The sequence below is a fragment of the Nomascus leucogenys genome, chromosome 3 (assembly GCF_006542625.1).
Source record: "Nomascus leucogenys isolate Asia chromosome 3, Asia_NLE_v1, whole genome shotgun sequence".
NCBI classification, from domain to species: domain Eukaryota; kingdom Metazoa; phylum Chordata; class Mammalia; order Primates; family Hylobatidae; genus Nomascus; species Nomascus leucogenys.
In genome coordinates, this window is record NC_044383.1 from 32,053,514 (window position 1) to 32,080,667 (window position 27,154).

A 27,154-nucleotide genomic window follows, 5' to 3' on the forward strand; every position below is an offset into this window, starting at 1 on the left:
GTCTGAATTTGGGGGGTCACCACGTTATACAAATTGCAATCTAATCGTTTTTACAAGAACACACTTGCAGTAAGAAAAGGAGCCCAGGAGGAGGGGATGAGGAGACAGCTTTTTTTGTCACCTTTTCCCCCAAAGTTTGGGGCTATTGTCGGGCCAATCTCTCCCTCTACCAGAGCAGTTGAGCTAGAGTTTTCTAGTTAAATAGGTCTTGGGGTGGGGGCCGAGAAGGGCCCACGGTGCCATTTCTGTTTGTTTTCCCAAATCAAAGCCCCAGCAGGGCTCCTGTGGCACTGCTGGGTTGCTATTTGAAGAGATGGGCCTTTTCCCAGAGCCTGGTGTGTCAGTTTATGCTCTGAACTTAACCTCACGGGCACCACACAACAGAGCCTTGAGGGTCCTGGGCCCAGGGGCAAAAGAAATTGTATCTTTTTATTGGCCCATTTAAAGTGTGTGTGGCCATTTTAGAGAACCAGAGAACAGCACAGCAGAAAGAAACTTCTCAGCCCCTGCCAGGCTGTGCGGGCAGACCAGGGGCTCTCAGGACTTGTGCTGGCCCCCAGGGCCTGGTGCTCATTGGGCCCTTGGGTCTCCCCCTGAGGGTAGGGACCCCTTGGGCTGTCCTGTATTTCTGACTGCAGATACTTATGGCCATGACATTTTCCAGTGGTGGCATGAATGCTGGGGTGGGGGCCCAGGTTGGCAGCCCAGTCTGGGTGGGCCTCTTACACTGCTGTCCCTGTGCAGCCCCATGAGTGCCCAGCTCTCCTTCCCTCTGAACCCAGGGACCAGGGTGGGCAGGTAGAGCCATGCTGGGCTTCAGTCCTCCCAACCCCCACTGCCTTTCATCTTCTATTTCAAACAAACATGAAATTACTTCTATAGATTAAAGGGGAGAGCTCCTCAATCATTCCTTAAGGCCTCACTAATGGAGGGGGCAGGGCCCCCAAATCTGGAAGAGGAAGAACTGTGGAGCCAAACAGCCCCTACCCAGCATGCACCCAGTATACCTGTGAAAGAGAATGACTCCCCTGCAGGGCTCTGGCCTGCCCAGGGTGGCTGAGTCTTGGCTGGTGGCCCATCTGGGAAGGCAGGGCTTCTCTGGGAGCCAAGGTTAGCAGTCTCTATGGGATGCTGATCTGGGGAGAAGGCCTTCTGCCTGATCCCTCTCAGGAGCCCCCCAACAGAGGCTTGCCATCTCCCCACAGGCCCAGCTCTGGGCTACTGAGAGGAAGACCAGAACTTCCCTGAGGAGTCTGGTAGCAGGGGTGCTGACTTGGGGATTAATCCCCCACTGGCAGCAGCAGTGCTCCTGGCCAGGGCTCACTGCCCAGGGCTCAAAGGGGGAAGGGTGGAAGGGGCACAAAGGAACCCCCAGTCTCTTCCTTTGATTCCTTCGGCCTTCGGGAAGTTGGCAGCTCTGTCGGGGAGAAGGGAGGTTGTGGGTCAGGGTCTGAATGAGGTGGAAGGATGAGAGCTGACATCTGCATTCAGACATGCGGCTGGCTGCCTTGTCTGCCTCAAGCCCTTTGCTGACATGCTGCTTGGGCCAAAGCTGGGCTGGTGAGCCATGAAGTCCCCTCACTCCATGCCAGGGCCTCTTACCTGGACATTGCTGTGAAGTGTCCATGGCCTTGTTTCTCCTGTCATGGCATGGGGAGAGCCCATCGTCTCACGGGTAAAGGAAGCTGAGGCATCAGGCCCGGAGGGCACCCCTTTTCCTTCATTCCCCCCAGTCATTCTGTGGAAACTCAATACTTCTACCCATCCCCTGGCTGCAGGGATTAGCGGGTGCACTTGATGTTGAGGGGTAGTTGCTAGGGACAGGAGGCCCCCCTACATAGTTGCTAGGGGTCTGGCATCAGGGCAAAGGGTCTGCCCACTGCCGCGGTCACGGAGGGAATTACACAGTCACAAAGAAATTGTTCTTCTCAGTAATCTGCTCTCGGCCACCAGGTGGGGTGGGGTGAGGGTAGGGGGAGCAGGCTGGAGCCCCACAGGCTGGGGGCTGTGATCACAGAGGCGTGCTAGCCCCGGGCTGGGGGCCAGCTAGGCCAGGAACACCAGGGACAGCTCGCTGAGCTGCTTTCTCAGCGATTTCTCTCCCCAGACACAAAGGTGTTTACTTGTTTTAACATCTCCTGGGACTCCCCTTCTCCCTTTGTGTGGTCTTTATCCCCAGTGAGGTTTGAGCCCCAGATTACAGGCAGGAATTAAGGCATTGGACTCAGGCAGCTCAGAACTGCATGACCTGCAGGATCAAGAAGTATAAAGTAACCGAGAGAGAGAGAGAGAGAGAGAGAGAGTGTGTGTGTGTGTGTGTGTGTGTGTGCGCGCGCGCGCGCATGTTCATGTGCATGTGAATGTGAGGGGGGCCAACCCCTTCAGCAAGCCCCATTCATTGTCCTGAGGAGGAGTAGCTGGGTGGGTGGCAGGAGGCACGCAGGTGTGATAGAGGGGCTGCTGAGGGCTGGGATGCTGGGGGAGGGGTGGGGCCTGGGACTGGTTGCAGAGGTCTCATGGCAGGGGTGAGGTGGGTAGGAACTGGGCATCTCCTCCCTCAGCCCCCTTCCTTGAGTCTCATTCTAGCTGAGGAAAGAGAACATTTCCCCAAGGTCTGATGCCCTCTGAAGGTGGAACGAATGTGTATGGCCCACGTGGAGCAGCCTCTCACTCTGTCCTTCCCTTCCCAGTGGACAGCTGATGACACACTTGGGCAGTGACTTTCCCCCAGGGGCTGGGGTGCTGGATGTCATGTATGAGTCCCCTTTCACACTGCTGTCCTGTGGCTATGACACCTACGTTCGCTACTGGGACCTCCGCACCAGTGTCCGGTGAGTGTGCTGGGCAGAGGGAGGACAGGTGGTGGGGGCCCTGCACCAATCCTGGTCCTTCCTCCAGTCCTGGGTTGGCCCATGGTAGAGGGCACAGAGAGTCCATGTCAGGGCTGGGAAGGAAGAGGCCTGCAAGGTCATATCAAGCTTAGACTTCCTACACTTGGGCAGCCCTGGTCCCAGTGGCTTGGCTATAGCCAACAGGCTTTGGCAAAGGCAGGCGTTCCCAGAGCCTCTGGAGCCATCAGCGTACTGTCCCTCAATATTCTGTCCCAGCCTTTCTTCAGGCCTGTGTTACTTCAACCTTTCTTGAGTCCAGTGACAAGTAGCTGGCCATGTGAAAACAGAAGTGCAGGCATAATCTGCTGTGTCGTCTGGGCCATGGCAAGAGAGCCCTCTACAGAAGATGCTTTCTCCCATGAAGTTCGGTTTTTGACGAATCTGATGATTTAGGCTTCTTTCTCTTCCATCCCGGAATGGCTCTTTAATGCTCCCCTCAGCCACTCTAGGCCCAAGAAAGCTGGGGTAGAGGTGGAGGGTACCCTAAACCTCCCTCTGCGTCTCCTCTTCCTGGACAGGAAATGTGTCATGGAGTGGGAGGAGCCCCACGACAGCACCCTGTACTGCCTGCAGACAGATGGCAACCACCTGCTGGCCACAGGTTCCTCCTACTACGGTGTTGTACGCCTGTGGGACCGGCGCCAAAGGGCCTGCCTGCACGTAAGTGGCCTGCCCACACGTAAGTGGCCTGCCCACCTCTTCTCCAGCATGCCGGGACTCATGATTATGGGCTGCATTTGGGAGATGGTGAGGTAGCCAAGGACGTGCCTAGAAAGGGTTGGAAGAAGCCTACAATGGCACATGTCCCTCTTCCCCTGGGCCTGGGGATCCTGGGTTGGGGCACACCCATGTCCCACTTGGAAAGCTCTTACCACTTCCTGTGCCCTCCCTTCCAGGCCTTCCCGCTGACGTCGACCCCCCTCAGCAGCCCTGTGTACTGCCTGCGTCTCACCACCAAGCATCTCTATGCTGCGCTGTCTTACAACCTCCACGTCCTGGATTTTCAAAACCCATGACCATCAGGGCCACCCGTGCCTCTGGGCCAGGGAAACCAACTACTCAGGGACCTCTCTTGCCTGGAGGGTGCAGTGATAGCTCCTCCTCACTGCCCCACTGTGCTCCTGGGCCTGTGACCCCAGTGCTCAGGCACCTTGCACTAGAGGCTTCTGACTCCTGGGGCTCTGGAACTTACCAGAGATGCAGTCCCTCCCAGGAACCTGTTGGAGAGGCAGGACCTGCTGCTTTAGAGTGCAGCTGAACCTGGGCCTTGCGTCCCTGTTTGGCCAGAGCAAGGACTTGGCCTGGAGAGGCCCATCCTATACCCCTTATTAGAGCCACGACAGCCTACAGAGTGAGGTGAGGTGCTCCCACCTTCCCAGATGGTTCCTTTCTGCCCCTTCCTGGAAGGAAAGGTGAGGCTGCCAATAGCCTGCTGGCACCAGCAAGACCTCACCCTTGACCAACCTCTCGGGGCTGGGGGTTCATTCCTGGGGCACTGTGGCCTGGTTTTGCTTTGAAACCAAGAAAGAGCAAAGGGAACCCAGCAGTTGAGTGAGTTCTGAGCCAGCCCTACCTCAGGCTGGCTGTTGAGACATGCTACAATTTTCATTTTTGTAAAAATACAGCTTGATTGTTCACAGATCTGGTTCCTCACTGGCTGAGTAGTCCTAGGAGGCTCCAGGAGAAGGCAACAGCAGACCCAAGCTCAGGGTTGTGTGTGCTGCTGAAATGACAAGACCAGCCTCATGGCTCTGTGTCCCAAAGAACAAAGGTTTCTTTTTTTTCAGGAAGAGTTCCCATTGACGACCTATCCCTTAGCCTTTGGGGTGTGGAGGGTCACCTGTGGGTTTGGAGAGGGGACTGTGGAAAGGGTCCAGGCTGCTGGGAGCTCAGTTGTTACCTGTGGTGACCCCTACCCCAACACACACCCTTGGCAACATTATGACCCTTATTCTGGCTTTTTACCCACAATGCCTTAACATCCTGTGTTCTATTTCCAAGGTTTCTGTTTTGTTTTTTGTTTTTGTTTTTTTGTTTGTTTTGTTTTGAGACAGAGTCTCGCTCTGTTGCCCAAGCTAGAGTGCAGTGTCATGATCTTGGCTCACTGCAACCTCCACCTCCCAGGTTGAAGCGATTCTCCTACCTCAGCCTCCCGAGTAGCTGGAATTACAGGCATGCACCACCATGCCCGGCTAATTTTTGTATTTTTAGTAGAGACAGGGTTTCACCATGTTGGCCAGGCTGGTCTTGAACTATTGACCTCAGGTGATCTGCCCGTCTCGGCCTCCCAAAGTGCTAGGATTAAGGCGTGAGCCACTGCGCCCGGCTGGTTTCTGCATTTTTAAAACTTTTCCCTTGCCCACATATCTTCAGGAGTTTCCTCTGAGCCACTTCTGCAAGCTATGGTAGCACAGGGTCCCTCCAGCCCGGTCTTCCTCTGAGTTTGTGTAAACAGGTTTCAGGGAAAGGCCAGCTCTGCCCTGCTAGGGCCATGTGCTCCCACCCTATTCTCCCTTTTTGTGGAAAGCTTTATGTTGAAGGTCCCCGGGATAGAGACAGGAATGTCATCACACCCTCCCAAGGCCAGTGGGGTCTGGGGCCAGGCAGCATACAGAGGTGAACAAGAGGGCAGTCCCTGTGCAGTAAGTAGCTCAGAATGACTTTACTCAGGAAATATGACCAGGACTCACTGGCTAGGAGTGCCCCATGCCCAGTTCTTAGAGACCCTTGATAGCTCCTAGAAGATAGGAGGCTGCCATGGTCAAGAAGGGCCAAGCCTTGAAGTCTCACGGCACCCCCTGTGCTGGAGGTATAAGGCTCAGGGGCCAACTACAACTACTGGGTCTTGCAGTCCCCATCGTTGCCGTGGGCTGTCTTTACCTTCTTTAGTTCCTTCTGTAGCTCGGACTCGGCCACCACAACCTCCTTTGGCTTCTGGTACTGTGGATGGAGCCAGGAATAAGAAAATAATTCAGCCACTGTCCCTTCTCCTTCGGCACACACTTGGGGCCCCTTCTCCTTCTGATCCCCTTATTTGCACGAGAAAACTGAGGCCTATAGGATTGAATGATTTGCTCAAGGTCATGTGCCTGAGTAGGAGCAGACCTTGGACCAGAAGAACCCAAGTTCAGCAATTTCCACCGCTTCCCTTTCATCCTCTCCCTCTTCTAGCTGTGAATTATATGGTCAGGCTCCTCCCTGGGCCCCCTCCCTGCTCTCCCCCATGCTGAATGAGAGATGCCTATTCTCCCACAAGCACACCCTAGGGCTTGGGGCTAGAACTGAGGACTCTTATGGGATGGGAAGTGGGCAGGGAAAGGGGAAGACTCTCCCTGATGCAGTGTCCAAGAAGTCTGGGTGAATCTTACAGAGATGATCAGGGTGCAGTTGGCGTGGGCAAAGCTCAGCAAGGCGTCATCCAGAGGTAGCTGGTGTCTATCTAGGTCAGGAATGGAGAACTTCTTGTAGTACCTGTGGGGACACCGACAGGCCATTGGGGCACTCGGCAAGGTGACCCAACAGCTGGGCATCAGGCCCTCTGCTGCCTAGCTTCTACCTAGTTCTCCCACACCTTCCACACATGCAGAGAGGGAGAAGGGGAACCAGTTAGAACACCAGTATTTTAGAGCTCAGTGGCCCTGGAAAGCATAGAATGCAAGCCTTATGTCCAGTCCAGTGGCAGAAGAGCAGAACCCAGTTATAATTCTGTGATTAGACCAGGGGTTGTAGTGACTCACATCTCAGAGCTGGGTCTCCCAAAGACAGGCAGAAGAAGCCTGGAACACACAAATAGCTCAAGCAGCTTGGGACTCCTCTACACCCAAAGCCTCATGGAGACACCAGAAAAAAGGGACGTGTTCTAACAAAGGACAGAATAAGGACATTGAGATCTGTCTCCCAAAGCTGGGGCCCTACTGTTACCATTTACATGGGAGGTCCACTGAAGGCCTCAACTACCTCTTTCTCTTTTGGGGCCTTTCAAGGCCTTGTTAGCCTGGCTCTACTTGTAGGCCAGAGGAAAAGTATATCTACTAGGAGAAATCTCTTTGAGAGGACAAACCATGTTACTCATCATGGAAGCCAGACCTCTGGACTACTTGGCTGGCCCCAAGTCCCTACTCCTCCATTTTTACACATCATACATGGTCCTTATCATCTGCAGGTGCCGGTTCAGAGATTAATGATGCCTTTTAATTAAAAAAAAAAAAAAAAAAAAGAACAGATAGCAACACCCAGTCTCTAATATGTATAACTAGACTTTGCAGGAAATTTGACCCCCCCTTACCAAAAAGGGAACTCGGGCTCAGAGAGATGAAATGTCTTGCCTTGTTTCACAGCCAGTTGTCAGTAGGGATGGGAGTCAAGATTAGAATAAGATTCCTTGTCCTTGGTCTGATCCTTACTACACCAAAGCACAATGAATGGCCTCCTCATCTCTAACCATACACCAATTTGGCATTTTCCTTGGTGGAAATGTGGCTTAGGCTCTGGCCAGGGGCTGCTAGACCTATCACTTGGGCAAGGCATCACTTTCTGCTGTAGAGACTGTATGGGCTGTGAAGGGAAACACCTCAGGCAGGTACAAACAAACTCAAGTGAGAGGCCTGGGGAGGATGGGGCTTTTAGTACTTCAGAGGGGCCTGGTCCTTGTGGTGACAGCTACCCTGAGTCCACTTCAAAAGCCCCTATGCCCTGGGGACTCAGAGAGTTGACATCAATGCAGCACTTCTGCTCCCGTCCTCCCTGCCCAAATCCCTCCGTTCAACAGAGGCTCTCGGGGCCCCTCTCCTCCCAGGTTCCCCACTCCCCACCAAGGTACTGGGACGCATCGCAGGAAAATAATGTTTACTTAAAGGCTGACAGTTCAAAAGGAGTGGGGGCTGGGGGATCCTAATGGCATTGCAAGTTGCTTTATTTTCCAAAGCTCTGCCCCAGGGAAAGGCAATCCATCTGCCTGCAAACAGGGATGGAATGCCTGCCTCATCCTCTTCCTAGCCAGCTCAGGCTGAGGGCTCTTCCTGGGGCCTTTGGTCTGGCCAGCAAAGGTGGCAGACACTGATAATAGGAGAGAGTCAAAGGTTAAACAGCAGAGATTAGATGAACACAAAGACTTGTTAGGAAGTGTTAACATCTTCCCTGCAAATATACACAAAAAGCAGAACCAGGAGGGAAGCAGCCCAGCAGAACCATTCCCCCAGGCTGGGGCAGTGGGACCGGAAAATGAATCCCAGGGCTTGGCCACAACAGCAAGGACAGGATCAGAGGGAACTTAAGGTGCATAGCTTGCACCTGCTTTCCTTGAACTACTCCTACCACCAGGCAAGAGGAATGGAGGCAGAGCAGGTGGAGGCTCAGCTTGGTTTTGAGTCTATTGTAATAGATTTAGTTTATTGGTCCAGGTTAAACAACTTCTTAGAAGCTCCCGATAGTCAGGCTCAAGGGACTAGGGAGCATCTGCCTTTTCTCCTCCTGGGGCAGCCCACCCCCTTCTCACACCCATTCCCCGAGACATAGGGTTTTTCCATGATAGGTACTGTACTTGACTTTCTCACCAGCACCTGGACAAGAGAGAGACCCACTGTGCTTCTGGAAGGGTCATAACGTTCAGCCTCAGGCAGCTGTAGGTAGGCAGCAAACATTTATTGGGCATCAACTGTGTCCCAGGCCTTGAGCTGTGAGCTGGAGATTTAAGGATGAAGAAGAGGGCGGGTCTGGCGGCTCACACCTGTAATCCCAGCACTTTGGGAGGCTGAGGTGGGAGGATCACTTGAGGCCAGGAGTTCAAGACCAGCCTGGGCAACATAGCGAGACCTTGTCTCTACAAAAAATTAAAAGAAAAGGATGAAGAAGAAACAAGGCCTCCAGATGCAGTGGCTCACTCCTGCAATCCCAGCACTTTGGGAGGCCGAGGCAGGCAGATCACTTGAGGCCAGGAATTCAAGACCAGCCTGGCCAACATGGTGAAACCCTATCTCTACTAAAAGTACAAAACTTAGCCAGGCGTGGTAGCAGGCGCCTGTAGTCCTAGCTACTCAGGAGGCTGAGGCAGGAGAATCACTTGAACCCAGGGGGCGGAGGTTGCAGTGAGCCAAGATCATGCCAGTGCACTCCAGCCTGGGCAACAGAGCCAGACTCCATCTCAAAAAAAGAAACAAGGCCATATCCCTGCTGATCAGACCTTGTTTTTGTTTCTGCTAAAAGCTGAACCCTTACAGCAGGATAGTTCCCTGGCTTCCTGCAGATGTCCTGCTCTCCCCCATTCCCACCTCCCTTCACTGTTCTATTTCAGCCATACAATGAAAGATGACATTTTAAAAGCTTATTCTGTGCCAGGTTCTAAACACATTTAATTGTCAAAACAACTCTCTCAGGTTGGTTACTTCTATTATCCACTTTTAAACAAAAGGAAACTGAGGCCCAGAAAAGTTAGGTATCTTGCCCAACTCACAAAGCTGGTAAACAGAGAAGCCCGTATTAAAGTAAGAATCCCCCAAATCTCCTGACCCCTCCATGTCTCCACATTCTCACCACAAAGTAATAGCCCACCATAGTCGAGATTATTTGCATTTGTCCAACGATGGGGCAGATATTGAGGTGGGAGGTGGGGATGTTCAACAATGAACAGGTTGTCTCCCCTGGGGTCTGAACACTCTGCGAGTCTGCTGGGTACTCTCTCCAACACATCGGTGGCCTTCCTTTCTGAATGTCAAAAGTCTTCAAAAGATGTATGTGGAAGTAAAGGCTTGTAGCAGAACTCCTGGCCCTGCCCTGTGACCCTGGACAGGTCACTTAATTTCTGGGCCTCAGTTGCCACATTCCTTCTTCGAATAAAAGAGCTGCACTAGGTGAACTTGTAGTCAATGTCAAAGGGCCCAGAACAGGCCAACTCTGTACCTGTCTTCTCCCTGTTCTACAGACAACTCCTCCATTTTGGCTATTGCAGAAATGATCTACTGCCTCCCATCACTCTCTACTGTATCCCCTCCCCAATCCAGCCCTTCAACCCAAAAGGGCACCAGAGGCCAGGCCCTCAGAGGCAGACAGACTCTGGAGGCTGAAGGCAGGAGCAGGGCTGCTGTGGACAATCACTCGGGTCATGCCTCACATACCTCAGAGGGGGTGCCATGCACACCTGCACACCGCATGGCCAGAGGGGTCCAGAGAAGCCTCCAACCAGTCCGCCTTTAGAAAAGCAGCAAGCAAATCTTCTTAAACATCAAGGCGCTGGGCAAACTTGGCACCCCCACCCACAGTCGCCCCCTGCTAGAGAGTCACAATCACACACACATACTAAAGGCTCTCGGCCCCACCAAAGAGAAGCCTGTTTAATCCAGAGTTTCTTAAACTTATTTGACCACAGAATCCTTTTTTCTAGTGAAGCCTATTAACACCTCCCACAGTGTTAGTATCACCGATGTCAAATCAGCCAAGCTCTCCTCAGATTCGAATTTCCAAAGAACTGTTGAGGACCTGTTTCAGGCCAGCCATTGTTCTGGCCTGTACATATATGATTTCATCAAATTCCCCAAAATCTGTGAAGTAGCTGTGAGTCTTCTCTAATAGATGAGGAAACTTTGCCTAAATTCTACAGCTAATAGTGACAGAGGCCAGATTTAACCCAACAACTTCTCACTGCTGCACCCTGGCTCATTCCACTTACAGCGGCCAACTTCCAGGCTGAGGTTAGGAGCCCTCTTTCTGCACAAACGTTATTATCAGGAATAGATGGTCCAACACTGGGATCCTGGAAAAGCACTTTTTTCCTTCCCTGATTCATCCCTCACTAATATGTGAGGCCAAGGACATGATACATTACAATCAATTCCTTCAAGTAAAGTCACCAACCCAGCTCTTCAGAGACAAGGCAAGTATGGGTAAAGAAACTCTGGCTTTGGTCAGTAACCACATTCCAGAATATTAGAACTGGGGCAGGTATGGAACCTCCAGGTGAAGGAAGAGGTCAAATCAGAGAGAAATGCCATGATGTGGTGGAAAGTGCAGATGCCTGGGTATCAAGAGAGACAGTCACTAACTTTCCTTTCAGCAAGCTGGTTCATCATGCTAACCTTATGTATACATTTATATAATCATCTATAATACAAGAATAAAAGTATGGCTCCTGTCCACCTCCCGACAGAATGATGATCAGAAAACAGATTTTAAATGTACTATATCCTTAAAAAGCTAAACACTGTGGAAGGGAGTAGCCACTGAGTTTTTGGCTTCTGGCCGGAGGCCACACTTCCCAGCCTGCCAGAATGGCCACCCTGGTCTGGGTGTGGTGGCTCATGCTTGTAATCTCAGCACTTCAGGAGGCCAAGGCAGGAGGATCACTTGAGCCCAGGATTTTGAGAGCAGCTTGGGCAAAATGGAGAGACCCCCAATGCTACAAAAAAATTTTAAACTTAGCCAGGTTGGGTGGTATGTGCCTATAGTCCCAGCTTCTCAGGAGGATCAGGCAGGAGGATCCCTTGAGCCCAGGAGTTCAAAGCTACAGTGAGCTATGATTGTGCAAGAAGTGGACTCTAGCCTGGGCAATAGGGCAAGACTCCATCTCTTTTTTTTTTTTTTTTTTTTTTGAGATGGAGTCTCACTCTGTCACCCAGGCTGAAGTGCAATGTCATGATCTTGGCTCACTGCAACCTCTGCCTCCTGGGTTCAAGCAATTCTCCTTCCTCAGCCTCCCGAGTAGCTGGGACTACAGGCATGCGCCACCACGCCTGGCTAATTTTTGTATTTTTAGTAGAGACATGGTTTCGCCATGTTGGCCAGGCTGGTCTCGAACTCCTGACCTCAGATGATCCACCTGCCTTGGCCTCCCAGAGTGCTGGGATTACAGGTGTGAGCCACCGCGCCCGGCCAAGACTCCATCTCTTAAAAAAAAATAAAAATAAAAAAGAATGTCTATGCAGGCTGTAACCCTTGATAAGAAATAAGTATCTCCCTTCCAAATTAATAATAATAATAAAGGAATAGCCATTGAGTTCTATATAATTAATGGGAGTAAAGGTATAAAACACATTCCTCCAGGTAGAAGGTAAAAATGCCACTAGGTTTGGGAACGATCTGGCTAAGGGTTCAGCGGCCTCTAGGTTACCTCCCAACGGAGAGACCTGAGGAGGGCAGGGATGAGCCAGGCTGGGACACTGGACCAGAGGCTCAGTGTGGGTTCCAAAGTGGGCCTGAAACACTCTTCTGTCCTCTATGGGAATCCAACCCTCAGCCCTGCTCCTCCAGGGGCATCACTCCCATCCCACCTGGCCTCACCCATCATTTCAAAAATGTCCAACAACCCCCACTTGCCTTGAGAGCTAGCCTGGGCCTCCAGCCATGGAGCTCCTGGCCAACAGCGCCACCTATGGCTGGATGTGCGCAGGAGATGGGACCCAGAGGATCTGCCAGCAGATGAATTTTTTGGTGAGCTAGCTAGCCTCTTTCCTCACTCCCTGGTAATCACATTTCTGTCTGATATCTGTATTCGACAGTGACCTCTGGGGGACAAAAAAGAGGCAGCAGCCAGCTTCACAAAGTGCTGGGCTGCAGATTCAAGTGCTATCAGAAGCACTTTTGTTCCCAGTTTGGACCCAAGGCCTCTTCCACCAGGGAATGCTTGCTGAAGCATGGAGTTTGTTCTCCTACAGGCAATTTCTCTGTTGTCTGAAATTGCTAAATTCCACTTTAGGCAGTGACTCCTGTTAATGATGAGAACAATAACGGGAATAAACTGCCTCTTATCTGAGGGCTTCAAAGTGCTTTATAAACACAAACCCTTATTATTATGACTTTATATTTATAGACAAGGCCCACTGCAGGGGCTGCTGGCTGCATGTACAGCAATAATCCTGAAATTAATTCATCCATCTCCACCCTTTCCCCTGTCCTCTTAACCCTGCCAAAGCAATGGGATATGGGGGTCACAAGAGGATGGCAGCACCCAGGGCTGCGATGGGGGAGTCTGGGAGCTACCCTGCTTCCCTGTGGGCCTCGTGGGCCTGACGGAGATGGAAGGGGAGACTGGCACCACATCACTTGAGGAGATGCACAAGAGCTGGGTCCCCATTACGGCATGTAAAGCAGGAGATGGGTGGGGGTATCCCCATGAGGCATGTTGAATGGCTTCACAGCTTGCAGACAGGTAACTTATAAAACCTCCCATCTCGATGCCCAAATCTATTTTGTGGTAGTTGGCCCTAGACTGTATTCTCTCTAGCCCAGGTCAAGACTGATTCATTTCAGGGCCATTCCCTTCAGGCCTCACACTGGGCATTTCTCTTCTCCTGTGATCAGTCAGGGCTCCAGAAACCTAAATGAGATCAATGCATTTCCATAATGGAAATGCACTGTGGCCACCTTCTGTCCTTTCAACCCCTGCAGTTTGCCTCCCCTCTAGGGGACCACAAAGGGAAGCTGAGTACCCCTTTTGAAGCATTATGCAAGGGACTTTCAAGCGGCCCAAGCATCTGCCCCACTGTCACTCAGTCTGGGGAGGGATTAGGTTTACTGCTGCCTAGTCTGCTTTAAACTGCTGTCAAGTACTGCTTTAAAGGACTGTCACTGCCACTTCAGACAGGGGTGCCTTCCAAGCTATGGCTCCCTGCCAGCTCTGACAGTGATGTCACCAGACCACCCTTACCAAGGCCTGGATCCAGTCAGGAGACCAAGATCATAATAACCTTTCAGCAGAACCACCTGAGACCACAAGTTTATGGTCGTGTGATTTCCCTCATCATCTCATTCATTCAACAAATATTTACTGAGCCCCTATCTATGCCAGGTACTATACTAGATACTCATTCAAGTTTCTCTTCCCCGATGGAGCTGATTACATTATTCAGGCCGGTCCTGCAGAGAGGAAGCCCTTCCAATACCTGGAAGCAGGAGGGCTTCCTCTCTGCAGGACTGGCCTGAATAATGATCCTAACCCCAGATCAAACCCCACCCTACACCCTGCTCATACACAAGCACACAGGGTGCCTTCCACGCTACTCACTTCTTGTTGGTTGTTCTGACAATGATGCAGCGCTCCTTCTGGTCCACACAGACACTATAGACATCCTTAGGATAGGGGAGGTTTCGAATCCGCCACTGGAAACTCATCTTGGTGTCCTTGCGCATGAAGATAGGCTGCAGAAGGCAAATCCAACTCGAGGACTGTTCCTGGGGAAGGGAAGGCTCCACCCTCATCAGAGCTCTACCCCGGGGCACAACAAGATCCTCGGCTCTTCTCCACTCTCCCCTCTGACGCTGCTATTGCTACAGCACTCCAGGCCCTGAGCCCCTGCCCTGGGATGATCAAGCCAAAATGTCTGTATTCATTCAAACATTTATAGAGTGCTGTGTCCAGGTGGCACACTGGAGGCGAGGAGGTGAACAAGACATGGTCCCTGCCCTCAAGAGCCAGTAGCCCATAGCCCACCCCCACCTCAGCCCATGCAAGACACCTGGACAGATGGACGTACATTGGCATTGCTTTCCTTGATGAGTTCAGGCCCCAGGTTCCCTGCTCCTAGGGGTGCTGGCTCTCCTACTTCAAGCTGCCACTGGCCCAGGGCTCCCAGGGCACTTTTCACACGCCACTTTCTCACTGAGGAGAGAAGCAAGCATTGGGATGAGAGTGAAGAGAGGGTCTCTGCTCTTTTCTGCCGAATCACCGGCACCACACTAGGTAACCAGCACAAGATGAAAGTGAGAGTGTTGGGCCTTTACTCTCAGCTTCGTTAATCTAAGGAGGGACCTCACAACTTCTGAAATTTCAGTAGAGCATTTCAACATTAGACAATCTGCAAAGCACATCTCATGGGTGCTCAGGCAAAAGGAACTGGAATGAAGCTCTGAGAAGCGCCAAATGGAGTCAAGAAACCCTCAGGTGTGGCTTCAAGCAAGGAGAAGATGTGAAGATTAGGAAAAGGGTTGTTTCTGGTAATGGAGAAAATCTGGATCCCAAAAAGGAGTTGAAGCACATTTTTTCCCTCAAAAACATGCAGAGGAAAAAATAATTAAGAGGGTGAAAGCTGTTGGGCAGGTCTGTATCATGATTCAGAAAGTCCAAATACAGAAATTCACTCATTTCAGGTATACCTTGCTTAAAAAAAAAAAAAAGAAAAAAGCAAAAACAAAAAAATGCCCCAAAGCTGCATTTAAACAAAATTGTAGGCACATGCCCTATATTAAATGCACGGTTTATAAAAGATCTAATGTGAATTTTTTGTAAAAGAGAATCCTTCTAGAATGCAAATAACCATCTCTATTTTACTTTGTTTCACAACCCAGATGCTTGCATAAGATTTTAAGGCATATATATTATGAAAATTATAAATCAAGAAACTAGTTGAATGGACAGTACCTGAAAACCCCTGCTGAGATTTTCATTTTCAGGAACCATGCAGTCTATCACTGCAGGGCGATCTTTTCTGAGCCATGATCTCCTATCCCCCAGTTCCTTTCCCTTCCTGCTGCATTTGGAATCCGGGGGCTGCCCACTATGGTATCCTCCAGCCTGAGGAGCCCAGTTGGTGCTAAAGACCAGCAGCCTCTGTAGCTGTTTAAGGAGCTAAACAACTCAAAAAGTGCATAGTACTCAGTTACAGTTGTTTCTGTTTGCGTCTTTTTCCAGGTAGGAGTTGAGAACTACAGTCAGGTTCTCAGCACTAGGCAGCCGGCGGTTTTACTTCAGACCTTTTGAGCAGCTGTGTCAAATCCAAACGCCCTCACCACTGTAAGTAAGGCACACAAGCTGAACACAAAAGTGTGCTGTAAAATTAGAATTTTCCCTTAAATATGTGCTTTTATAAGGTCTGCTGCATTCTGCAGTGTGATTTTATTACCTCTTAGGGCTAAAAATTCTCCCTAGAAACACATTTCCAAGTTTATAATGAAAATTAATAAGGAAGAGTAAAACTTAGAAATATGCTTTATAGGCAACTTTTTTTCCCCCACAAATACTTCTCTCTTAAGTGAATGGACTGTGACCAGGAGTATATCCAAATCTATTCAGTGTTAATACCTCACTTCACTGGAAGCAGCCTTCTGGGGGCCTCTGTCACAGTTGCAAACTCAGAAGTGACAAATGCCTCCGAGCAGCAGCTTATTGTGAAAAGATCCATGTACCCTACTCTATACTATAGGAAAGATCACTCTCAGATTCTCGCTCTGACTAGGTATAAAATGCTGTGTGAAGAATAAGGCAGGAAATTACTTTTTTTCTCAGGCATATTGACAATGGTATCGGGGACAGCTCACATTAGACGGCAGTGTCAGAACCACATAAACACTTGGGACCATTTAGTATAAGGGCAAACAAGCACCCTTAGACTCCAATGGTGCCACTTTATAATAGAACACAACCATCACAGATTTTAAAGGTGGAAGCTCCTTTAGAAAGCATCTACTCCAGGCCAGGCATGGTGGCTCATGCCTGTAATCCCAGCACTTTGGGAGGCTGAGGCGGGCGGAACACCTGAGGTTGGGAGTTCGAGACCAGCCTGGCCAACATGGAGAAACCCCGTCTCTACTAAAAATAAAACATTAGCTGGGTGTGGTGGCACACGCCTGTAGACCCAGCTACTGGGGAGGCTGAGGCAGGAGAATCACTTGAACCTGGGAGGCGGAGGTTGTGGTGAGCCGAGATCGTGCCATTGCACTCCAGCGTGGGCAACAAGAGTGAAACTCCGTCTCAAAAAAAAAAAAAAAAAAAAAAAAAAAAAAAAAGAAAGCATCTACTCCAATGTCTGTATTTTTAAAATGAGAAATAGCATTTTTTCCCTGACTGCTCTCTTTCAATCCTTGCCACTACTCTCCAGGAAACAGAGTATGAAGAATTACAGAGTATGAAGACTTACTGAGGCTCAAGGAGACAATCTTACAAATGCCACGGCTAAACTCCAGGTGTCCTAACTCCAAATCCAGAATTTGAATTATTAATAAAACTTTATTCTGAAAGTGTTCAATAAGCACATGTAATATTTTGAAAGGTTCTGTTTTTTTTAAGTAGCTCAATTTATTTTTTATATTTGGCCTTTAAAGGGTAAGCTTTGATTATCTGAAAAAGTAAATTATGAGGACTACCTCACTACCTGGGGCTGGATAAGTGAGGTGCCCTGTAAGTCATGGACCTTACTAAAATGGGTGTCCAAATGCACAATAATGCACCAAGGTGGCCTGAGGGATGACAACCACCCCAGGGTTTTCTGTGCACTCTTTCGCTCCAAGAAATTTTGAGTTTTACACAGAAAACTTCCCAAGAAGTACTCAAAGAAGGAAGAAAATCAGCTTACTTCTGACCTTAAAAACCACTCAGGGAACTTGACATCTCTGGCTGCTTCACCTTTACTTTTTGTTTAAACACCTTGAGAATTAAATTCTTTGTTAGAATGCAGAAGAAAGTCTCCTTTCCCATTCCCTCCAGAGATAAGACCCAATAAAAGATTTTGGAGAAGTCCTTCTTATTCTTCCTATGCACAAGTGCATGGGTGTGAATGCACACGTACAAATGCACACTTTGTCTTGTCTTTCTTGTCCCTGTCTTTGTTCCTGAACTCAAGGACGGCTCCTACGGCAACAGAAGACTGTTTCCACCTGCTGTCACTCTGATTTGATTATATGTTAAACCCAAACTGGTGTGTGTGAGGCAGCTTCCCGGGATGCTGTCATATCTTCCCAGCTGAGCCCCAGCCAGACCTTGGAAAAGAGACTTTCCACCCCGGTGAAGGGTCTGATGGGGAATATATAAAGGAGGTGGCGCCTGGGGGCTTTTTCCTAAGTCAGCAGGAAGCAGGCTGATGTCCCAGACTGCTGAAAGGAGGCCCCATCTTTCAGGTGGGCTGGAAAGCAGAAGTCCTAAAGGCCTCTTTCCCCAAAGCTCCAAACCCTGGCCCACTTCCAATGTGGATAATTACATTCCCCTTCCCTAAATACTCCCTGCAGCTTAAACTAGATGCAGGATTCTTCTTTTCTGCCCTAAAACACTGCAACATTGCTATGTGGCTATTAAACAGCTGCCATGTCCCATCCCAGAGGAGGCCGAAGGGAATCGAGTGGGTCATTTATAAAGCCAGTGAAGTGCTTGGGGATGAAAGTGCTCAATATCCTCCAAATGCAGCCTGGGGTGGTTAGGGTGGCGGTCAAATACCAAAGCAGATTAAGTCGGTAATCCGAATGTAATCGCTGGGGGATGGCCTGCCCTTCAGCCTCAGCCCCCTTGGACGTGCTGTGTTCTTCTCAGGCTGGTTTGATGTTCCGATCATTGTTGTGGGGCCTTCAGTTTTTTCCTCTATGAATACATGCAGCAATCATTGTGGGGGGTGGGAATGAATAGCACTGAGAGGGTAGGAAAAAAACAGGACACTAACATGCTTATTAACACCGACTGGAGGAACTCTGTCCCAGACTGACGCACACCTATTGGCCATTCTTTCTCTGTAAATTACTTTTGAGTTTTTCTAACAGAAAACCAGTTTGACTAATTATCAAATTTGTATACTTAGCTAGAAAAATGGAAACTATTCCTGTTTATTGCCACAAAAACCATGTCCCTATTTTACTTCATAGAATGCACAAGCAAAAGCCAGCTCAAGCCCTGGGATTATTTATACTTAAAAATTAATAATGGACAGTATGTTGCCAGGGCAGCTGGGGTGGTGGACAGGAAGAAGAGTAAGAAAAAGATCTGCTGTTCTAGAGCTGGGCCCAGTGACTCAAGTGAGGTCCTCCTGTCTGCCCATCAGTCTACACTCCGGCCTTTCTGGCGAAAGAAAAACATAGTAAGAAAAAAAGAAAGTTGGATTTAAGTATTCTCAACCCCCAGCACTATGTTGTTGAGGACTAAAGCATGGGCTCTTAATTGGACAGAACTAGGCTTAAATCCTGGCTTAGAAACTAGCTACATAAGTCTCAACAAGGTGCTTAACCTCTTTGAGCTTCCATTTTTTCCAAATGTAAAATGGAGACAAGAGTATCTACCTCCTAGGGCTTTAATGAGGATGAGTAAATGAGGTAATTCACGTAGAGCACTTAGCATGGTGCCCAGTAAGAGTCACACTATTAATATCATTATTAGGTCAACTTTAGCCAAACAGTGTTCTCCTGTGAACACTCTTCTTCATTTCCGATTTTAAGAAAGAGGAGTTTGGAAGCCATGGTCTATTCCCCACCTGCCACCCGGAGAAGTGACAGGTTAATGTGGGATATCAGGGCACACGGTGCTACAAATGAAGAAACCTGGACTTGTTTTTAATTTCAGTTTCATGTCCAAGCACAACAAAGAGGCCGGGTTTTATTTGTTTGTTTTTCAGCTGCAGCAGCTATAGCTGTTTTATTTGCTCTGTGTGGAGGAGTAGAGAAGTGGCACGGGGGGGCTGGGAGTGAGGAGCTGCGGCTACTCTCTGGCCTGGTTATGGTGGTGGCTAGTCCACGTGACCTCTGCTTTCATAAGTTCTCCCCTGTTAGGCATTCCAAGGCTGTCATCCCCTGGGAGCACTATAAATTACAATGCATTGTGAGGATATTACTACTGTATTGGTTTCCACCGAATCAGTGTCATATGCTAAACACATCAAGATTTTTAATAGCACCAGACTAAACCAATTGGGACTGGAGCCCAAGCAGCTCATAATAAGGAGGGATCAACACTTCACTGTGCGACTGAACATGCGCAGGACAAACATTTTAAGACTGGAGACTGAGGGAATGCAAGCCAGTGTAATCCATGTTGTCGGTTCTAGACATTTATGAGCTGTCAGAAAAAGGGAAAAAGAAATTCCCTCACCAATACTACCTGTCGATCAGGCCCAGGAAGAAATTAAAGCCAAGAATAATGACAAGAAAATAAACCAGCCTGTGATTCCATCATTGGTCTTAGCATTTCAGATGGAACTTAATAAAGAGACCAACTCCCACTGCTGACAGCCTTGGGCCCTGGGTCAAAGAGCCAGCCACCTAGCTCTGGGAAGCTGGTTAATGCTGATGTGCACACCTGGGAACAGAGTGAACAAATCAAATAATTCCCAGAAATCTGAGCTGGAGCCCCTATCCATGAGTTTGTTCTTAGAGGAAAGGCGCTGCAGGAATGAAAGTGACCATGCTGCAAAATCACTGTTTTGACCCTCTTTTGACTGAGATGTTCTTCAAGATAAGGACCATATTTTATAGTGTTGCCTTTGAGGCAAGCTCAGAAGCTCTGCCTCTGATACTCGCTTGCTGCTGGCATGGCTTTAGAAAACAAAACAAACAAAAAAAAAAAAAAAAAAACAAGGAAAAACAAATTGCGGTGGAAGTCTGCCCTTATCCCTCCTAAACCTACAAGGCTCACTTCCAATACCACCTCCTTTGTAAAGTTTTTTCCCAACTGTTTCTCTACATCTTAGAATTACTCACTCTCTCATTTGTCTGGGGTGAGGGGTGGGGATGAATTTTACTGGTCAAAAGGACTCGCACTCCACTTCTGGTGCCCAGATTATGCTCAGGAACATTGTTGTCTCGAGGGCTTCAGTCTCTCCCAGCTTCTACATTTGATCTGGGCTCCTGCCTCAAGCCTAAGGCTAGGAGTGTTCACTGTGCTTATGTCAGCCCCAAGTATTACTAAAGGCCCACTGGGAGCCTCTGTCACTTACCAAGTAGTTCACTCGTCTTCTCGTCATATTCTTCAGCCATTTCCTTGCCGTCTGGGAATAAATAGTGAACCTTCCTTCTCCCTATGCACAAAACAGAGAATGCCTTACCTCAAAGCCTCCCCTTGCCCTGTCCCTTGCAGATCAAGGGGCCTACCTGGGGAACAGTGCCAGCCTTGGGAGTACTGAGGAACCCAGCCAGGACCTCCCCAAACTTCTTGCCAACCATACCTACCATTACTTTAAAACATATCCTGAGACTCTCTCCCTTTCTGAAGCTTTCCTTGAACATCTTTGCTCTGCTGTTTCCTCTACCAGCAACAGCTCCATACTTTTTCCTATCTGTGGAACTCTTCTTTGCCCTTCAAAATCCAGCTCAAATGCCACTTCCACTGGGAAGTCTTCCTCCGCTATCACCTCCAGCCACCTTGGTAGGATTAATCACATCCTCCTGTGTGCCTCCCTAATGTTTTACTCATATCCATAGTGGAGCATTTACTACATACCATGACACTTTTAAAAGCATTTGTCTTCCCATGAATGACATCGTATTTATCTCTCTCCCCACTTCCTAAAACCAAACCTATGTGATCAGGACATTGAATTGGGTTTCCTGACCAAGCACTCCCTCTAGCCATGCCAGTGCCCTGCCTTCTTCTGCATATCTCCAGGTCATTCCTATCACACAGTAACACAATGTTAAGTCCCCATGTATTTTCTTCATGGCACTTAGTTTGGTATGATTTTACATCTATTTATGTGACTCTTTGATTATTGCCTATCTCTTCTACTAGATAGGAGGGGTTTTATCCCCATGCTACGGTTTCCTAAAGACCAAGCGTGGCTCCTGGCATAGGCTAGGAGCTCAACTAAATACTGATTGGAAAGGATGAATAAACATTGATGCACTATCCGTTGAAAGAACAGAAGAAACTAAGGGAGGCCGGGTGTGGTGGCTCATGCCTGTAACCCCAGCACTTTGGGAGGCCGAGGCGGGGCGGATCACAAGGTCAGGAGTTCCAGACCAGCCTGGCCAACATGGTGAAACCCCATCTCTACTAAAAATACAAAAATGTTAGCTGGGCATGGTCACGGGCGCCTGTAGTCCCAGCTACTCAGGAGAATTGCTTGAACCTGGGAGGCAGAGGTTTCAGTGAGGTGAGATTGCACCACTGTACTCCAGCCTGGGCAACAGAATGAGACTCTGTCTAAAAAAAAAAAAAAAAAGAAGAAGAAGAAACTAAGGGAGTCTCCTAGCCCAATTCCTCTACCCCTGGAGCACTTGCTTAAGAGTGGCTATGTAATTTCCCCTTTCTTTTTATAGGTAAATAAGTAGATACAGGCAGACTCCTCAGTAAAGCTAGTAACAGAGCACTAACATCCAGTAGACAAGTACCCTATGTATGCTTGATGAATAAGAGCCCCAAGGTGCCTTCTTCCTGTCCAATTCACTTCTCTGGGATACACTTCCCTTGAGCCATTCCTAATCTGTATTCTGCATAAACTCACCCCTAAATTTGCAGGGCCTCTAGCAGAGCCCTAGTTTATACCACCCTTAATCATTTGGATGGCTCACAGGCATTAGAAAGGGCTCTCCTGTCAGGAGCGGGATCCAAGGTACTGCCTGGGAGGAGCTGAGGGGGTCTTGTCTGACCATCTTCTCCCCTTGGCATCCAGCCTTGAGTCCAGGCAGGATGCAGCACTTACTAAATTCAGGCATTTCACATGTCTTATCAAATTTAATTCTCACAATAATCCTATGTGTTTTCATTACCTGTATTTCATAGATGAGGAAAACTGAGGGTTTTTTGTTGTTGTTGTTTTTGGTTTTTTGACAGAGTCTCACTCTGTCACCAGGCTGGAGTGCAGTGGTGCGATCTCAGCTCACTGCAACCTCTGCCTCCCAGGTTTAAGCAATTCTCCTGCCTCAGCCTCCTGAGTAGCTGGGACTACAGGTGCATGCCACCACACCCTGCTAATTTTTGTATTTTTAGTAGACACAGGGCTTCACCATTTTCGCTAGGATGGTTTCAATCTCCTGAGCTCGTGATCTGCCCACCTCAGCCTCCCAAAGGGCTGGGATTACAGGCGTGAGCCACCACGCCTGGCCAACTGAGGCTTTTTTTTTTTTTTTTTAGAGAGTCTCGCTCTGTTGCCGAGGCTGGAGTGCAGTGGTGCAATCTCGGCTCACTGCAACCTCTGCCTCCTGGGCTCAAGTGATCCTCCACCTCAGCCTCCCGAGTAGCTGGGACCATGGTTGCACACTACCATGCCCAGCTAATTTTTAAATTTTTTTTGTAGAGATGGAGTCTTACTATGTTACCCAGAATGATCTCAAACTCCTGAGCTCAAGTGATCCTCCTGCCTTGGCCTCTCAAAGTGTTGGGAATACAGGTGTGAGCCACCATGCCTGGCCCTTAACTTTGTTTAAAGTGGGTTTTCCCAAACAAGTGTTTTTGTTTTTTAAGAGTGTCTGGCTATGTTCCCTAGGCTGGAGTGCAGTGGCTATTCACGGGCATGATTATAGCACGCTACAGCCTCAAACTTCTGGCCTCAAGTGATCTTCCTGCCTCAGTTTCCCCAGTAGCTGGGATTACAGGTGCCCAACACAGGTGTTTAGTTTTTATAAAGCCAACTATATATTTTCTTTCTTTGTGGTTACTGCCTTAGAAGTTGCACTCAGAGCATCCTCCCTTACCCAGTGATTATTCAATACTTATCTATACTTTGTTTTAATAGTATATTTATTCTAGAAATAAATGTACATATAAATTATTAAGTATATTAGCATATTTTTGTAAAAGAAAAATAATTGTGCATGTATGCATGAAATAATATAGAAGTTTATGTATAAAAATATAAATTATGGGCTGGGCGAGGCGGCTCACGCCTGTAATCTCAGCCCTTTGGGAAGCCGAGGCAGGCGGATCACCTAAGGTCAGGAGTTCGAGACCAGCCTGGCTAACATGGTGAAACCCCGTCTCTACTAAAAATTTAAAAAAAAATTAGCCGGGCATGGTGGCGGGCGCCTATAATCCTAGCTACTCAGGAGACTGAGATAGGAGAATCGCTTGAACCCAGGAGGCAAAGGTTGCAGTGAGCCGAGATTGTGCCATTGAGCTCCAGTTTGGGCAACAAGAGTGAAACTCGTCTCAAAAAAAAAAAAGTAAATTATGATTATCTGGGTGGTAATATTATATGTGACTTCTTTATTTTTCATATTTCCACAGTGAATGTAATTATTTCTTAAAAAAAACAAAAGTAAATTGGAGTCTCATTATCCAATCCAAGATATCAATAGCCATGATTCTTGGTGGAAGGGAGTAACCCCCCCGCCCGCCCATTCCCCACACCCCTCCTACACACCCAGGGGTAAATCTGCAGGTTTGACAAGGCTTAACCACATATGCAATACTGAGTTGTTTTTCAGTTTGGGGATAGGGTGGAATCTAACAATATCATTTTGTGATGCTACTAACAAAAGAACTTAACAAAATCCTGGCTGATAAAATATTTGTTTAAAAACTTCTGTGACCAAAAAGAGTGAAAGCAGGGACTGGAGTGGATATCTGTATACTCATGTTCAGAGCAGCATTACTCACAATACCCAAAAGGTGGAAGCAACCCAGGTGTCCATCAACAGATGAATGAATAAACAGAATGCAGTATAGACATACAATGGGATATCACTCAGCCTTAAAAAGGAGCAAAATTTTGACACATGCTACAATATCCATACCTCTGTGCCCACCTCTTCCAGGCACAGCCCTTGGTCCTTGCTCTATCTCCCCTAAAAACACAGGGAACATTTAGAGGTTTACTTTACAAACGATATTACAGCTGGAAAGGACCTCAGACACAACAATCATAGCCCATCCACTTCATTTTACAGATGAGGAAAGTGAGATCCAAACAAGTAAAGGGGCCGACTAGAGATCCTGTGGTGAATTAACGGCACAGCTGGAAGCATCCAACTGTGGCAACATGGATGAACCTTGAAGCATTAGACTAAGTGAAATACGCCAGTTACAGAAAGACAAATATTGTATGATTCCACTTAGACAAGGTTCCTAGAGCAGTCTAATTCATAGACAGAAAGTAGAATGGTGGTTGCCAGGGGATGGGAGGAGGAGGGAATGAGGAATTGGCATTTGGTGGGTACAGAATTTCACTTGAGCTGAGTGTAGTGGCACATGCCTGTAGTCCCAGCTATTCAAGAGGCTGAGGTGGGAGGATTACATGAGCCTAGGAGTTCAAGGCTGCAGTGAGCTATGATCGTACCCCACAGCCTGGGTGACAGAGCAAGACCCGTCTCCAAAAAAAAAAAGAATTTCCATTGAGAAAGATTAAAAAGTTCTGAAGATGGTGGTGATAGTTACATAACAATGTGAATGTACTTAATGCCACAGAACTGTACACTTAAAAATGATTAAAATGCTAAATTCTGTTGTGTATTTATTACCACAATAAAAACAAAAACCACTGTCCTATGAGAAAATGTCCTAAATCTTTAGCAAGGCATGAGATCTATCACAATATGTCCCAACTTATCTGTAATCGCTCTTCATTTTCCACAACTTTCCCTCATTGCTGCTTGAGAAAAGGGACCTTTTTATTCTCCCTTCTATCCTGACACCTAGAGTAGTACCTGACATAGTTATAGGTGGTTTGTTCTGACTGAGTGACTGCTTTAACATTACTAAACGTTTTGTTATTCCTCTAGTAATCAGGCACGTACCTTCACACCTTCACATAGGGTCCTTATATGTGAGTCGTTCTTTGAATAGCTATCCCCTCTTCTTCACTCAGCAAACACCTATTAATTCTTTTTTTTTTTTTTTTTTTTTTTTTTTTCTGTTTTTTTGAGACAGGGTCTCGCTCTGTTGCCCAAGCTGGAGTGCACCGGCATGATCTCGGCTCACTGCTGCGTCTACCTCCCTGGCTCAAGCGATCCTCTGGCCTCAGCCACCACAAGTAGCTGGGACTACAGGCATGTGCCATGATGCATGGCTTGCCTAGTTAGTTAGTTAGTTAGTTAGTTAGTTAGTTAGTTATTTATTTATTTTGACTGAGACACAGTCTTACTCACTCTGTCACCCAGGCTGGAATGCAGTGGTGCAATCTCAGTTCACTGTAACCTCCGTCTCCCGGGTTCAAGCGATTCTCCTGCCTCAGCCTCCAGAGTAGCTGGAATTATGGGTGCGCACCACCATGCCTGGCTAATTTTTTTGTATTTTTAGTAGAGACGGGGTTTCATCATGTTGGCTAGAATGGTCTCGAACTCCTGGCCTCAAGGGATCCGCCCACTCGGCCTCCCAACGTGCTGGGATTACAGGCGTGAACCACCACATCCGGCCATAGTTTCTGTATTTTTTGTAGAGATGAGGTTTGGCCATGTTGCCCAAGCTGGTCTCGAACTCCTGAGCTCAAATGATCCGCCCGCTTCGGCCGCCCAGAGTGCTGGAATTACGGGCTTGAGCCACTGTGCCTGACCTTATTAATTCTTTAGGACCCAGAAACATCATCACTTCCGTTGGGTCTTCCTCCAAAGAGATGTCGCTTACACCTTCACTCTTTCCTACCATTTTATACAAGACTACAACCTCTATTTAACGCTTCTTATTATTTAAGTACATGTTTTTCCCAACCACTCTGAGTCCTGGGAAAACATATCTTTTTCTTTCTGTTCTAGTTTAGAGCTTGGCACATAGTAAAAGCCTTCCTAAATGTTGCACGAACGAGTAAATGATTTTAATTTCCACAAACTCCAGGCTTCCCTGACTGGCCTCTGCCTGTGAACACGAGTCACCAGCTGTTATCTTGAAAGCCTCAGGAACTTCGGACGCAATTCATCCTGGCTACCCAGTGGGTCCAGAAAGGACCCAAGTGCACAAAGGGGCCGACATTGGCCAATCCTAGGGTGGGGAAAAGTTAGGTATCCATGCCCCTGTGCCCACTTCTTCCAGGCACAGCACTTGGTTCTTGCTCTAGCTCCCCTAAAGACACAGAAAACATTTAGAAGTTCACTTAACAAAAATATTACAGCTAGAAAGGACCTCAGAGATAATGGTAGTCCATCCACTTCATTTTACAGATGAGGAAAGTGAGGCCCAAACAAGTAAAGGAGCCGACTGGAGCGCCCGTGGTGAATTAATGGCACAGTTGGAACCAGAGCCCAGGCCTCTCTCCTCTCTAAAGTCTAAACCATTCTTGGATTTCAGTTTCCTCTTCTGTAAAACGGGGTGGAAAATTAGCCTCTCAGGACAGTGGTGAGGAGCAAATGAGATAATGAATGTAAAAGAAATTACTATATTAGCAACAGAACTCAGAGCTGAGCGAGACGGTGTAGAGGAATCTAAGGGGTGTCCGGAGACATGTGTTCCAGTCATGTCATCTCTGTGAGCCTCAGTCTCATCTGCAAATGCAGGACCTGGCACGGTTGACCGCCGAGACCCTTCCAGCTCTGCCGACCCAGGCCCTGAGGCCCCTCCCGGAGGGCCGGACCCTGAGGGAAAAAGACGAAGGAGCCCGTGGGGACCCTCGAGTTACCGTCCTGCAGCAGCGCAGTTTTCTGGGCTGTCAGCAGACTCTCCAACCAGCCCGTCACCGCCATCTTTCCCCTGCTAAGCAACACGCCCAGCCGCTGCCATGGCAACCGTT

The 27,154-nt window shown here is 48.4% G+C and overlaps 2 protein-coding genes across 5 annotated transcripts in view; one reads left to right on the forward strand and one right to left on the reverse strand.

Moving 5' to 3' along the window:
- The window catches only part of FBXW4 (F-box and WD repeat domain containing 4), an 85,442-nt gene extending 80,910 nt beyond the window's left edge, over nucleotides 1-4,532 (forward strand). For both annotated transcript variants that reach the window (XR_004028979.1, XM_003255373.3), the window contains 3 exons: nucleotides 2,691-2,831; nucleotides 3,410-3,551; nucleotides 3,788-4,532. Coding sequence is in view for 1 of the 2 variants with exons in the window: in XM_003255373.3 (XP_003255421.2) it covers nucleotides 2,691-2,831; nucleotides 3,410-3,551; nucleotides 3,788-3,907 (403 nt within the window). In the remaining variant the exon portion in view is untranslated. The remainder of the gene's footprint in view (nucleotides 1-2,690; nucleotides 2,832-3,409; nucleotides 3,552-3,787) is intronic.
- A 997-nt stretch (nucleotides 4,533-5,529) lies between these two features.
- DPCD (deleted in primary ciliary dyskinesia homolog (mouse)) lies at nucleotides 5,530-27,151 on the reverse strand. Of its 3 annotated transcripts, XM_003255374.4 has the most exons (6): nucleotides 27,044-27,151; nucleotides 20,498-20,578; nucleotides 14,351-14,475; nucleotides 13,882-14,015; nucleotides 6,260-6,362; nucleotides 5,530-5,831 (listed from the first exon to the last, which is right to left on the reverse strand). In XM_003255374.4, exons 1-6 carry the CDS (start codon nucleotides 27,105-27,107, stop codon nucleotides 5,727-5,729), a joined length of 612 nt encoding a protein of 203 aa, XP_003255422.1. In that variant the 5' UTR covers nucleotides 27,108-27,151; the 3' UTR covers nucleotides 5,530-5,726. The 3 variants fall into 3 exon arrangements, with proteins under 3 accessions (XP_003255422.1, XP_030664048.1, XP_030664042.1); XM_030808188.1 differs by lacking the exons at nucleotides 14,351-14,475; nucleotides 20,498-20,578; nucleotides 27,044-27,151 and adding an exon at nucleotides 10,001-10,073 and having other exon boundaries at nucleotides 13,882-13,945; XM_030808182.1 differs by lacking the exons at nucleotides 5,530-5,831; nucleotides 6,260-6,362; nucleotides 13,882-14,015; nucleotides 14,351-14,475 and adding an exon at nucleotides 17,201-18,630 and having other exon boundaries at nucleotides 27,044-27,150.
- Between the last annotated feature and the right edge of the window lie 3 nt (nucleotides 27,152-27,154).